The 14,755-nt window shown below is 48.4% G+C and overlaps 1 protein-coding gene across 2 annotated transcripts in view; it reads right to left on the reverse strand.

Moving 5' to 3' along the window:
- SAAL1 (serum amyloid A like 1) overlaps positions 1 to 14,755 on the reverse strand; it is a 305,196-nt gene that overhangs the window by 186,505 nt on the left and 103,936 nt on the right. For both annotated transcript variants that reach the window (XM_085648052.1, XM_085648053.1), the window contains one exon: positions 7,034 to 7,132. In XM_085648052.1, coding sequence (XP_085504178.1) covers positions 7,034 to 7,132 — 99 coding nt within the window. The remainder of the gene's footprint in view (positions 1 to 7,033; positions 7,133 to 14,755) is intronic.

Below are 14,755 nucleotides of genomic sequence, written 5' to 3' on the forward strand. Positions count from 1 at the left end.
ATTGCTACCAGGGGACAGGTCGCCTAGTGATGGATTAGTGGGAGCTATGTTTACGACTAACCCGTTATCAATTAGTGGTGGTCGGATTTTAACAACAGGATTCCCCCCAGATGAGTGGGCTTGGGCCTGATCGGGTTCTGATTGAGCTTTTAATTGTATAGGACAGGACTTCCTATCAAGGTCTGCTTCAATTTTCCCTAGTCGATTCTCAATTTTTTCCAACCTTTCTATAATTGCTAGAGTGTAAGAACGCAATATCAGTTCGAAAGTATCCACAAGGTTACTAGTAATTTTGATATTGGACCCATTAACTTTAGGACAATGTTCAGTGCTGTGTGCCACCTCTATATGTGCAGAGGTCGGCGCTGGTATGGGAACAGTGTCTGGTCCGGGCACGTCCTTAGTAATTACAGTGGATATAACTTTAGAACTGGAGGGGGTCGCCTTCTTCCCAAAAACGGTATGGCTCATCCTTTGTTTTGTAAGTTCCATCCCTTTACGTCTCCTCTTAGCAGGTGGTGGAAGTTGCCTTGCTGGTTGTACAGCTTTCTTAGGTTTTTTAGACTTATGGGAGGTAGGTGACACAATTTTCGAAGTTCCTGGAGAACTGGGTAGATCAAGTGACGAATCAATAATAACTGTTCCAGTAGAGGGAGTACAGGGTGCTACACATTCTCTCAACAAGAAGGGTACATCTTCTGTACTTAGAGTATCGTCAACAAGGGCTGGTACAGGAATACAATCATTTGCAGGGGTAGCTGTGGAATTGAGCTCAAACAATGCCCTGGTTTTAATAATTTCAATTGAGCGTCTACGCTCAAGTCTTCGCTCTGCTAGGGAAGACTCGGTTGTTCCTGTAAATGGAGTCTTGATTAGGTAATTATCCAGAGTACCGTTCATTACAGTTCCCAGTCTATCAGCCCTGGCAGGAGATGGAATCGGCATACTTGTAGTCATAATGGTACCTGTATCAAATACTCAAATTGCCACAGTAATAATGTAAATGCAACTTACAATGAGATGTATTCCTAGATCTATGCGTCTGAGCAGGGTGCTGTGCCGGGGCCGGTCTCGTCGGTCCACGGAGGGCCACAGAGGGCCCGCCCTTTGCCCGGGCTTAGCCCGGCGCCGTCCCGCGCGCGTCCCGCGAAGCGGGTCTGCCTGCGATTTATGGCGCCTCCTGGCGCTTGTACCGCGTCAATTGGTCGCGCCGCCGCTGAGGCTGCCGGGAGTTGTAGTCCCGGGGCGGCGACGCGGAAGATGGAGCTCGGTGTCGTGCCCTCAAGACTCTTGGCGGTGGCGGCGATGGTGCCTTGGCTGTGGCGTCACTCCCAGGTAAGTAATGGCTCTAGTAATCGTCCCCCCGCTCCGCCGGTCTGCCTGCGATTTATGGCGCCTCCTGGCGCTTGTACCGCGTCAATTGGTCGCGCCGCCGCTGAGGCTGCCGGGAGTTGTAGTCCCGGGGCGGCGACGCGGAAGATGGAGCTCGGTGTCGTGCCCTCAAGACTCTTGGCGGTGGCGGCGATGGTGCCTTGGCTGTGGCGTCACTCCCAGGTAAGTAATGGCTCTAGTAATCGTCCCCCCGCTCCGCCGGTCTGCCTGCGATTTATGGCGCCTCCTGGCGCTTGTACCGCGTCAATTGGTCGCGCCGCCGCTGAGGCTGCCGGGAGTTGTAGTCCCGGGGCGGCGACGCGGAAGATGGAGCTCGGTGTCGTGCCCTCAAGACTCTTGGCGGTGGCGGCGATGGTGCCTTGGCTGTGGCGTCACTCCCAGGTAAGTAATGGCTCTAGTAATCGTCCCCCCGCTCCGCCGGTCTGCCTGCGATTTATGGCGCCTCCTGGCGCTTGTACCGCGTCAATTGGTCGCGCCGCCGCTGAGGCTGCCGGGAGTTGTAGTCCCGGGGCGGCGACGCGGAAGATGGAGCTCGGTGTCGTGCCCTCAAGACTCTTGGCGGTGGCGGCGATGGTGCCTTGGCTGTGGCGTCACTCCCAGGTAAGTAATGGCTCTAGTAATCGTCCCCCCGCTCCGCCGGTCTGCCTGCGATTTATGGCGCCTCCTGGCGCTTGTACCGCGTCAATTGGTCGCGCCGCCGCTGAGGCTGCCGGGAGTTGTAGTCCCGGGGCGGCGACGCGGAAGATGGAGCTCGGTGTCGTGCCCTCAAGACTCTTGGCGGTGGCGGCGATGGTGCCTTGGCTGTGGCGTCACTCCCAGGTAAGTAATGGCTCTAGTAATCGTCCCCCCGCTCCGCCGGTCTGCCTGCGATTTATGGCGCCTCCTGGCGCTTGTACCGCGTCAATTGGTCGCGCCGCCGCTGAGGCTGCCGGGAGTTGTAGTCCCGGGGCGGCGACGCGGAAGATGGAGCTCGGTGTCGTGCCCTCAAGACTCTTGGCGGTGGCGGCGATGGTGCCTTGGCTGTGGCGTCACTCCCAGGTAAGTAATGGCTCTAGTAATCGTCCCCCCGCTCCGCCGGTCTGCCTGCGATTTATGGCGCCTCCTGGCGCTTGTACCGCGTCAATTGGTCGCGCCGCCGCTGAGGCTGCCGGGAGTTGTAGTCCCGGGGCGGCGACGCGGAAGATGGAGCTCGGTGTCGTGCCCTCAAGACTCTTGGCGGTGGCGGCGATGGTGCCTTGGCTGTGGCGTCACTCCCAGGTAAGTAATGGCTCTAGTAATCGTCCCCCCGCTCCGCCGGTCTGCCTGCGATTTATGGCGCCTCCTGGCGCTTGTACCGCGTCAATTGGTCGCGCCGCCGCTGAGGCTGCCGGGAGTTGTAGTCCCGGGGCGGCGACGCGGAAGATGGAGCTCGGTGTCGTGCCCTCAAGACTCTTGGCGGTGGCGGCGATGGTGCCTTGGCTGTGGCATCACTCCCAGGTAAGTAATGGCTCTAGTAATCGTCCCCCCTTAATCCCACAACTTCGAATCATATCCTACTGGGGAACACCCAATTGGGGGACACAAGGGCTCCGGACCTGCCTCCAACTCCCCCCGATATTGCACCCGCTGTCCGCTAGCGATAATAGCCTGCGGAAAACACGGGACGGGGAGGTGGGTGCCAGAGCGAGAAATAGGTGTAGTGCACATCCAGGAATCCAGGAGATAATTAAGGCACAACTGTTTGTAGCCTACCAAGTCCAGGCTAGAGCAGAGAGCAGCCATTATGTCGAGCGCCCGGGCCTAAACCCCAGGCGGGAGCAGAGCACATTGTCAGCATTGCGAGGATCCATTACAGGAGATGCGAAGATGCGATCAGTCAAGAGCAGAAGTGGGCGAGCGGGAGCCAGCCCCCGCTGACGGGGACTCAGCAGCACCACGGGCCCGCCTGTGGTCCTTTAGGAAGAGTTCCACCTGAGAAGGGTCCTGAAAAATGTGGGGCTTGCCTTGATGAAACACCCTAAGCCGGGCCGGGTACAGCATGGAGTATTGGATTTCGCTTTGCATAAGTCGTTTTTTAACCGGTCCAAATTTACGGCGCGCCTCCTGCACCGATTGCGTGAAATCTGGAAAGAAGGAGAGGGTGGTGTTTTCGAACCGGACTGGCTGCTTCTCCCGGGCGAGGCGAAGTAGGGTATCGCGGTCTCTATAGTTCAGGAATCTGATAAGTACAGGCCGTGGGGGTGCTCCCGGCACCGGGCGAGGGCCCAAGGTGCGATGAGCCCGCTCCACCACCAGCTGTGGCGAGAAGGCATCAGCGCCAAACAAGTCAGCAAGTAGTTTTTCAATGAAGAGCTCCATTTTGCCCACCGCGGTGGATTCTGCCAACCCAAGAAGGCGTACATTATTGCGGCGTGATCTCGCTTCTAAGTCCTCGTTCTTGTCGGCGATCACTTTAAGCAGTCTCTCCATCTGCGATACTTTGGCTTCAGTGGCCGTTGCCCCATCCTCCAGACCTGAAATCCGCTGTTCAGACTCCTTGACCCGCTCCTCTTGTTGATCAAGTCTGTGCACCACTGAGTCGAGGCGTCGAGACATGCCGTCAATCTTGGAGTCTATGGAGGTTAGGCTTGTTTGTATGTTAAGGAGAAGCGCCTTCCAGTCCACTTCATCAGTATCCCTACCATCAGAATCGCCGTCTCCTGGCGGCGGGGCACGGGATTTTTTCTTTGGGGTGTCAAATGGGAGCCGGGACTGCTTAGTGTCTGACTTCCCCATTGTGAGAGGCTAGCAAGTCTGACGTGCCCTGTAGGTGCGCCTGTATGGGAGACCTTCTCCGGAGTCTCCACGACCCCGCCGTGGAGATCGATGGGATGCAGCGGGCGCCCCCGGTGCCGCTCGATGTCAGCGGATGTATGGGTTAGGGATGGGCATGAGGAGTAGGGTTCCCCCCGTCCACGGCCTCCACTGTAGGGTTCTATGTCGAGGTGAGAGCCTTGTGCTCCACCGCAGGCCCCCCAGACCCACTTCGCAGATGCCCCAAATATCCAAGGGGGGCGATACAGTCTGGTGCAGCAGATGGGAGTAGCTTGGGTTAGGGTCACAGTCCATCAAGCATTTTAGTCTCTTGGTGCGGCGAGGAAGCGGGCCAGCAGCGTCACTCTCCGTGGGCCCCGACGAGCACCAGGGGGCCCAGCCGGTGTCAAAAAGTAACGCACCCTCAGTGGGGTCCACTCCGGGTTCGGCGCGGCTCCGTCCAGGCAGCGAGCAGCTCTCCGCTGGGGATCGGGGGGCGGAGGGGGGAGACTAGAAGGGGGGGGGGCTCCCGGCAGCCAGGATCCCAGCCCGCTCGGAGTTTCAGGGCGATATTCGGGCCGGAGTTGCAGCACCCCCCCCCGCTCCAAAGCGACCAGTCCCTGTATGCCGGGGCCACAGGTAGCTCCCCCCCAACGACTCCCCAGCCCCCCTTCACCTTACCGGCACTCCGGGAGGGCAGCCGTCTCGAGCCGCGATCACCTTTCGTCCCTTCCCGCAGTCACAGCGTCCCGCGGCCTTCCGCCCACGTGTGAGCCGCGGCCTCGCGTACACACCTCCGCCGGCCGCCTCACGTCACAGGTTCCGCAGTCGGTTCCGCTGAAAGTTGCGGCGGCTGTTGCTCCGTGTGCGCCCGGCAGAATGGCCCAGGACTCGCCACAGGCGCGTCGCAGCCCCAGCTCAACACTCGGCGCTGATCAAATTTGATTCCGAGGGTGCAGGATGGGCTGATGCAGTGATAAACTCGCCCGGCGGGCGGGAGCCTCACGGATGTGCGGCCATGACAGTCCGGCGCCCTCTAGCGCCCCCCCAGTTCCCTAACGTTGCCAATGTATTGGGTTTAGGTGCCAGAGTATTCACCTCTCCCACAGGAAGTCAGCCATTCTTCAATCATGCTAGATTATTTTCCATACAAGAGAGGGTTTTGACATAGTCCAGTATGCAAGTCTGGTCCCTAGCCTAGCTAATCTTTCTATGTCGATTGTGGTGGTGCCTACTGCATAGCAACATGGTGAAATCACCCCACTTCTAATACAATCTACTATAGACTCCTCCATACCTGAAAATTACAGACCTATTTCTCTCCTTCCTTTCCATGGAAAAATGGTGGAGAATCACGTGAAACAGTTTCCTGTTGGATTTCTTAGAAAAACGTCAGCTGCCAGACCATTCGTAGACCTGCCCATAGTACCAAATCTGCCCTTCTTAAAGTGATGGCGGCCCTTCGACAAACTATCGATGATGGGGGTTCTAGAGTGCTTATTCTGTTAGATTTAAGCACAGCTTTTGAAATGGTGGCCCATGAAGTGCTCCTGAGTCGACTGTATGAGATTGGGATCCGGGCCAATGCATGGGCCTGGCTTGACTTTTTTTCTAATGGATATGTCTTTCCAGGTGATATTGCCACCTTTTGCCTCCACCACAAGTCCTACTCTTTTTAATATTTATGTAAAGCCACTTGCACAAGTAGTGAAATCGTTTGGGTTATCATTAGTATCCTACGCAGATGATTCCCAGCTTATTATATCATTGTCTGCCGAGACTGAAGCTGGTTGCGTCAATTTTAAGAGCTGTATGAGAGGTGTTACTGAATGGAAGCATTTTAACAGCTTGAAGTTGAATGTAAATACACTGAGATTCTTCTGCTAGAGAAACACTTGCAAGAGTGGGGTGATTATGGTGGCCAAACATGCTAGGGTCTCCACCCAAGCCTAAATCTGCTTCTCAAACTCTGGGCGTCTGGATAAAAATTCGTTTTCTTTCAAGCCACAAGTCAATGCGTGGACTTCTGCTTGATTTGGCACCCTTAAAAGCTTTTAAAACTTTATTGGCTTCTTCCGTCCTCAGATGTGGAAGATGATCATCCAGTCTTAAATCTTCTCACACCTCGATTATTGCAACATCTTGCACCTAGGTATCACCAGGACGGTAAAATACAACAGACTGTCCTGAACACGGCTGCAAGATTATTATATGACTTTCTGAAATTCTTTTCAGTCTCTCAGCAACTTTGCAATCTGCATTGGCTTCCTGGAGAGAAGCGTTATCGAGCTCAAAGTTTTGTGTGTGATTCACCAGACCATGAATAAGCAGGGCGCACCGAGTTTGTTGCTTCTGCTGCAGGCCTCCAACCCGACTAGGGCATTAAGATCAGCAGACTGTAATTTGGCTGTGGTACCCCGCTTTAAATTGTAGCGGAAGGGAGGATGCTGCTTTAGATCGATAGCTCCGGTGTTAAGGAATATTGTGCCTATACATCTGCAGAAAATTCCTAATCACATCTGTTTTAGGAAACAATTGAAGACTTGGCTGTTTGCAGCCTGGGCTTGCTTATGTGTTGAGGCGGTCACAGTAGAAGCAAGTAGCACTGGGAAGCCCTTACAGGGCAGCCACGTGCTTTACACATTAGTAGTATAACAAAGAATAATTTGCATTACCAGTTCCCTGTCCCACATTGGACATCAATAATTTCACATTTCCAGCAGCTATTTCTACTTTCAATACCACGGGTTTAGAATTCCAGTTCCTATTATCTGTTTAAATAGATGTACTTTTAAATAGATGTATTTAACACATATGATTAATTTATTTTTCTGTGTGTAAAATGGTACAAATATTATAGTTATAGTACCTCATCCATCGACATGTCCCACACTTTACAAATTTCATTCTCCATTTCTTCATCAAGATCTTCTTGTGAATCTTGTTTATTCTTTTCAGTTGTTACGACCTAAGGTGAGAGGCAAATAAAAGTGATCAAAGTATGATTCACAATGCCCGTCCAAAAGGAATGTTGGAACAATCAACAGAAATACTAGTCCACAAAACGTCAATGTATGACTTGGTCACTAAATGTGCTGGTATAAAATGCAAGAAACATAACAGCTGTTGAAACACACTGAATTCTTTATTCTACCTTAAATGATGTATAATGTGATGCACAGACGTGCATTTAAATTGTTTTCTCAAATTTGCAATGAAGCCAATAAAACTCCTTACAGTGGTTTTAATGCTTTGCTAGAAGCTGGTTAAGTAGTTTTTTGCCCACCATACTAATAGGTTTTAACAAGGTGCCCTCCCCCACACTTAATCCAACAAAATGTTATACAATACCAAACAAAATAGAAATTGTGCACTACATTCGGACCAACATCTGAAAACAGGCAAAGCAGTTCTGAAAATCGGACAAACACCCTTTCTAGTAAAGGGAACACATGTGTAAGATATTTTAGCACAATCATTAAGATCTTATTTTTAATGGGATTAGAAAATTAGCAAAGCACACCCATCAAGAAGTCTGGTATCACCAAGAGGAAAGCAGAAATTATTGTGTGACAATTTTATGGTTCATTTATTTTATTTATGTTGTAAATGTTAAAATTTTATTTTTCAAAGTTTAAAAACGCTAACTATACCCAAGTAGGAGCACAGAGGTGTACAAGTGGAATGCATAAACTGTAAGTAAAACACTGAACTGGGAAGTAAAACCTCTGCTCAATTAATACTAAAGTTATAAAGGGCTAATCAATTAGATGGTATACTATGTTTGTACATATGAATGTCTATGTTGTCTTTAGACAAAACGCACAATTGAGAAATGGCGCATTTTGATAACTGTATGGAAAAGTATACCAAAGAAAAATGGAGCTAAAAACCTTTAGTAAGCTAACGGCGGAAGATGAGATTAGGTAAATGGGGGCCTGAATTTTCAGAGTAGAAGTGTTCAAAAGAAGAAGGTCTTGGAGGAAGAGAAAGTGATCATGCAAGGAATTATATACACTGCAGAGAACAAGTTGTGTTGACAGACCAGTGTATGGGCGAGAGAAGCCCTTACACAGCATGTGAAGATGGAGTAGGAAACGTGCTGAAAAGGTATGGTCAAATAAGAATTCCATAAAACAGTCAACAAAGATAAATACACAAAGCGCATAGTACAAATAAAAATAAACAGTTAAGCACAATATCAGATGCGCAGCTTTGAATTGCATACACATAATATAACAGATTTTGGTACGCTGAAATTCTCAGTATTGTACACCGCTAGATGCTGAATGCTTGCTAACAGCAGTCAAATAAAAGAGTTGTTTTGTCATTTTCATAAATGGACACTTCCTTATTGTAGTTCAAATCCTGTTTCCATCAAAATCATTTTTTGCAAATGTATTCATAACTCACCATGCAAGTATAATAAACTGCAAAAACAGAACTAATACCAGTGGCTAACGGTGCAAATAATTAGGCACAGTACATATTTCTGACCTTAGATTCGTACAAGTCATTCTAAAGAACCCAGAATAGGCTGGAAGAATAATCCACAAATATCTTGAAAGAGTAAGGCCCACAGCACTGTGTGTCAAAATTTCATAATTAATTTATTGTTGGGGGTTCCATCGACTCGTAATGAACGTCTGAGTCCCATAAAGTTTTAATCAACAGATACCGATGGTTAGGGGGCTCTTATCATACTTAATAGACAATGTCTCACTAAACGTTTGATACTTTCCCTATGTGAGCAAAGGTTTTTGTATGTTACTTGAGATGACCAATGCATTATGGTGGCCAAGGACTTCTAAAGATGAGTAAACTTTGAGAAAACATGGGTGCCACCCTGATTTAAACTTAGTAAGGATTTTTTTTTAAGTCTATGCAGTTATCTGGACCATAAACCCGAATAGGTTGGTCCACTAATTTTACTTTCAATATTATGGCATCATGTCCTAATATGAAATGAGTTGGCAAAAGAATGGCCCTAATTAGTAGCCTAAATAACTATCATTTTCAATGGTAGATATTTTCTAACAGGAGCAGCCCTAACGTTCAGCCCCATATATTACCACAACAGCCTTAGATAATACAGACGAGAGAATTAGATTTTAGACTGCATACAATATGCATGGTACACTTTTCAAAACCAGGACCAGTAAAGTAAAGGTGGGGATCAAAGACGGTCGTAAAATAGCTGTAATATAGTTGAAAATTAACAAAAATTATTTAAAAAAATAAAGCAAATGCAAGTGAAGGATTTGCACAGGTTATGTAGTTTATAATATAAGCTATTTTATCAGGATCACCTGTCAATGGATTCTCCGCTCAAACTGATAGTGCAGTTCCCACCCCTACCCCAAAACACTGCTGCAAAAGAGGAGGGCTGACCCTAGACCAAATGTCTAGTTAAGGGGCCGTCTAAAAGAATTAGCATTCTGCAGTTAACTTAGATAGTAAGCCAAATAATAAAATTAACATTTTACAGTTCATAACCAATTACAAGCGCACAGGGAAAATAGGGTAAGGTAAGCATGGTACAAGTGGCAAAACAGATTACGATCCAAAAGCAATCAGAAATCAAACAAGAAAAAGAGGAAAAGAAGAAACAGGGTAATTTACCAGAAAATGTTAGATACCCATGTCCTTTATTTCATGTTCACTAAAGAAGTATGGAGTTCCCATGCACATTCAGGGCCAACACAGATTTATTTTGGCACTCACTGTGGTAGACATGGGTGAAATTAAGTTAATTTGGGGCTCAGAAATGGAGTAGAAACTTGCTGGAGTCTAACCTACATACATAAGGAGGCAAAGAGGAGTCTGCCATTACTTTGTAACATGCAAGCCCTTCCAACACATACTTAACTCTGCAGTCAACCATTTCGCTCCTTGCAACTTAAAGACCGCAATCTGCATGAGAAAGGAATGTTCAACAGCATGGGTAAGGGCTTACGAGGGGCCTAGGAGAGCAGCAAGAGACCGACTGTTTAGGGGCACTGATCCTATTGTAGGGAAGTGAAGATCCTGTGGCACCTATACCCAAAGCACACGAAGCTATGACAGAGTGCAGGATCTTCGTGGTGTCTTTTCTGCATACACGAGACAATACTTCTGCCATTACTTTCCATCACTTACCCTTCCAACACAGGCTCTGCGGTCTCATGTAACCACATGGCTCTCTATACCCTTGAATACAGTCAGTTACCTTAGATGGATGTTCACTAGCATGGGCCAGAATATTTACAATTTGAGTTATGATAGATCCTACACGTGGGAATCTTCATGGCCACCTTCAGAGGACAGAATAAATGCACAGACACTGAAAGTGCTGTTCCTGCCACATACAGATGTAGAAGCACGCCGGGTCTACGTTTCAGGAGGGACAGTGCAGAATATCATAGTCTTTAGATGCATCCTCCTTTGAGGTTCTCAAAACTCTTCCACCAGCCACCCCAGGGTACCCTGTGAAAACAAGCATTTGCAATACAATAAGCTATTGCCATTGTAAAATGCCTTAAGTTTATCTGTTTTCAAAACCAACACATAAATAAAAGGCATTGTCATTTACAATGCCAATAGCTCAAACTCTTGCAAATGCAAGACCTATTGCATTGCAAATGCGAGACCTATTGCACTGCAAATGCTTGTTCTTTTTTTCACTGAAGTGCACAACCCCTTCCTCTGACTCGTGACACCAGATGTGCTTCTGCCCTCTCAGAGATACTGAAGAGTGAGTGCAACAGAGGACCAAGGTGGTTGAGCTTTCTTTCTGCTCCACAAGTTTTAGATTTGACTTCAGAGACTCCACTGTTGTAGTGGGCGTGTTTACTTCTGTCAAAAATATGGGAAACTGCCCCCCGCACCCTACCCAAAAGTGAATCTTGTACAGAGGACTCCGCTTTGATTTGAGTCTGTGGCTTGTACGTTTTACACAGGTTTCTGAGATATTTTTACTGGCCAGCTGTTGGCGAAAGAATGCTTCCCCCAGCATGAAAGTAAACTTATTCCACACCTGAAGAACTACCGACCCCAAAGCCACTAACACTCCTGTGGTATGTAGAGGAGAAACTTTTGATTTGTGTTGAGACTAAAGAGTTTCTTTACAAATGTTCTATTCGTTCATTATGTCCACCATTCGTGAAAGTTGTGGTGTAACGCACTGGTATATTGTGTATCGCACAGACATACAAATGTCTTCACACAGAAAAGATGGAACATACAGCAAGGCAATGTGGTACCAGCAACCGTACTCCGCTGAGGAGACACTGGTTAACAGCACTCTAACTTGTCAGCTAATTGGTTGTGATGTATAGTGTTCTAGTGTGCATTGTGTATAGTGTTCTAGTGTGCATTGAGGGCCACACAGTGCAGTGCTTCTGGTGTCACAGAACCTTCTGGTGTCACAGAACCATCACTGGCAGACCCAAACCAAACTGTAAGGAATCTGCCGCCAGTATTCTGCAGACCATCCCCTTAATTACTTGCAAGCAGTGTTCAATGGGCCACCCGGAGAATGGTGTCACGATAGGTCTAAAAACCCAAGCACGCGTCATCAAACGAACATTGCAGAACCTCTTTTGATGGTGGTTGTTGGCAATGCGGGACTGGGCAAAGGGAACTGTAAAGTGTGGGCAAGATGCTGGCCAGGATCGGGTTAAGCAGGTGCAAAAACCTTTCAGACACGTGTACAGAGAATTTGATACATGGAACACATAAATTAAAATCCAAAAATATGGAAAGAGCACTGGTGACTACTGTTTTAATACACAAGATGAAGGACGGAATGTTGCACATTGGCAAAACATTCACCCCCAGTCACAGATCTGGGTTTAATCCATCGTTATTTTGCTCACCACGCCACCCCAGTTCAGACATGGCCATATGCAAATCAGTCTTGACCCTGTGCCTCATGGGAACAGTCCAGCCCGAACTGCGAAGCCATGTTTTCCCTGGACCGGAATCAAGCATCCTAGGACCGGTTTCGGGGTTTCACCCCTCTTCAGCCAGGATAGCTTGACTCCAGTGGAGTAGTGAGCACGGGACCCACGTCTGGGCATACCCTTCCCACATAGGGCGAACAGCAAAACACACAAGATGATGGACGGAATGTTTGCATACCTGTGGGGTTTGGGCCATGCAGGAGAGTAGAAGTGCTTTGCGAGATTAGGCAGTGATACTACATTTAGGGAAATTAGAGAAACAAACAACCAACGTCTTGCTAGACTGCTCTAGCTGTGAAGCAGCTGAAAATCGAGGGCCCAGTCCTGAGAGCGCCGACAGCTCGTCGAGGAAGGTGTCACCACCAACAATGCTGCACGGTTCAGAGTTCAGTGTTGAGGGGCAGGGACCGACGTACCTTTCTGTAAGGGGTTTATGCCTAGGGCCTGCCATCTTTAAGTAGGCCGAGCCTGCTGACACTCTGGTCTCTGAAATGGTGTCTAGTTTGCATTTCATGATCTGGTAGACAGGGTGAGGTTCTCAGGCTTGCAAGAAGGAAGAAAGCCGAAGACTCGTCTGTATAGCAAGAGCTGCCACTCCTAGTAAGAAGGGTCAACCCTTGGCACAACCTTACCACTCATCTTGAGGCTGCTCTCCATTTGAGGGCACCGCTCAAGTGCTGTGGTTAGTGCAGCGTGCTGATGAGCCTTGGTGCTTAGGGCTAACCAAAAGCCTCTCTGGACCTGCCTGTTCTAGGCTGTGACCATTCTCCCTGCATGGAAAGCGCTCTGTGAGAATCTAGACCTCTTTCACCTTCTCCCAAACTCTGCCAAGCTCGCAGACGTGAGCGGAACTCCACACACCTCCTTTGAGTGACTATTCAGAAAGCAGCAGGGTCGGTTTTTGGAAGGGCCGAGTCTAAGAGTCCGAGGATGCTTTCCAGGGAGACTTGCTACTTGTGTGTAAAGTCCGTCATCATGGGGGTCGGGTTCTTAAACCACGGCTGGGGCAGCACAGATTGTATGGCTCTTCTGAGAACCCCACCTCCCCTCTTATGAAAACGCACCTTTTTGATTCTCTTGCATCTTTTCTTTTTAGTCTTATTTTTTATCTGTTTCGAAAGAGCAGGTGCCTAGAAGCGGGTTAGTTGAAGTGCGCGTCTTACTGGTTGCTTCTATGCGGCCAGACTGTAGCACTACGTAACCTTCATTAGGCATTAGCTGCTTCTAGCTGGCCCACACTTTTCGAACAAGGATGCCATTATTGGTAAATCATAGTTTGGGGAGGTAGTTTGTGCATGAATGGATATCAGTACTAGCCTGGGCGAAATTCGTATATCATTCTTTAAGTAAATTATGTGAAAAGGCCAGAAATTCTGCATTAGTTTCCAAAATGCCGGTCTGGTATTTAGCTTGTTCGTGAAACGTGTCCTTAAATCCGTTTAGAGCGCAAGGACACATTTTACTGTGAAAAAATAGCACAAGTTGCCAGTGAGGAAAACACCAGCTGCTTACGTTGGATTAACTCGCTTTGTTCACGTCCTCTCGCCATAGGGTGTTGTGAGGTGTAATGGTGGGATTTCGGGCTTCTTGTGTAATAATCTTAATGTGAAATTACATGAGATTACTCGTGTGTAAATGAAATTTCACCGAGGTCTAATTAGGCTAGGATCGCAATCTCACCACTGAGGAAATGAATCGTGCAGCAAAGGCTTAGTGTTTGCGCCTTTCCTATGAAGTGCTTTGATGAGTGGCTGCTGTGCGTCTGCGAAGGGGTACCTAATGACGGTGAAAAGTGTGAATTTTCTGGTGAGCGGAAGTGGCATCTTCTGTAACGTGGGCGGCAGGAGCATTGAAATGTGTGACGCAGGTAGACGCCATTTCCTTAGTCGTTTAAAAAAAAGCTGTTTATCAAATCGAGAAAGCAAGAATTGTAATAGTATAGTGTGCCCTCTCACAAAACTTCACTGGCTGCTGTAAATGAAAATCGTTATGTCTAACCATCTACTGCAACATGCCAAGAGCCATACAAAAAGAAAAGCACCTCCACTGCGGGGTTCCGTCAATATCCAAGCACGCTTCCTCGTCTTCCCTCTCGTACTCCTGCAGGCAGTGTCGACGGCGTCTTCTTCCTGAACGTCACCTTGGGCGGCTGCTGCTAGAAAAGTGAAAGCGTGCCATGTGCGCGTTACTGCTGATGCCGTGCAGGGTCCACGGGAGCTTCCGAGACGATCTGGAGCCGACGGGGGGAGGGATGGAAGGTGAAAGCGCGCCATGCGTGTGTTGTGCTGAAACGAGCCCTACACATGCACATTTCCTGTCCGTACGCGTGCACATCTCCTGTCCCCCTTCTGAACAAATACCAACAATAATAGATCACGCCAAGCGAGCAACGCATGCGCTGCGTCGCTAGGCGAGACCTAAAAAGGGCTTTAAATATAGACCTTCAAACGCCTTCTGAAGACCTGGCTTTTTAAAGGAGCTTTTGAGTAGTGAGATGTCAGTACAGATTAGTGAGTCGTGTAGCGCCAGGACATTATGATATATTGATTGATTGAATCTGTTCCATTTCCTGGTCAGCAGTGGGAATTCATTGATCAATGGCTTCTTTGCACACATGCCTGCACTGTTTTGTATTAGCTTTGCTATTT

Source organism: Triturus cristatus, chromosome 3_2, assembly GCF_964204655.1.
Source record: "Triturus cristatus chromosome 3_2, aTriCri1.1, whole genome shotgun sequence".
NCBI lineage: Eukaryota > Metazoa > Chordata > Amphibia > Caudata > Salamandridae > Triturus > Triturus cristatus.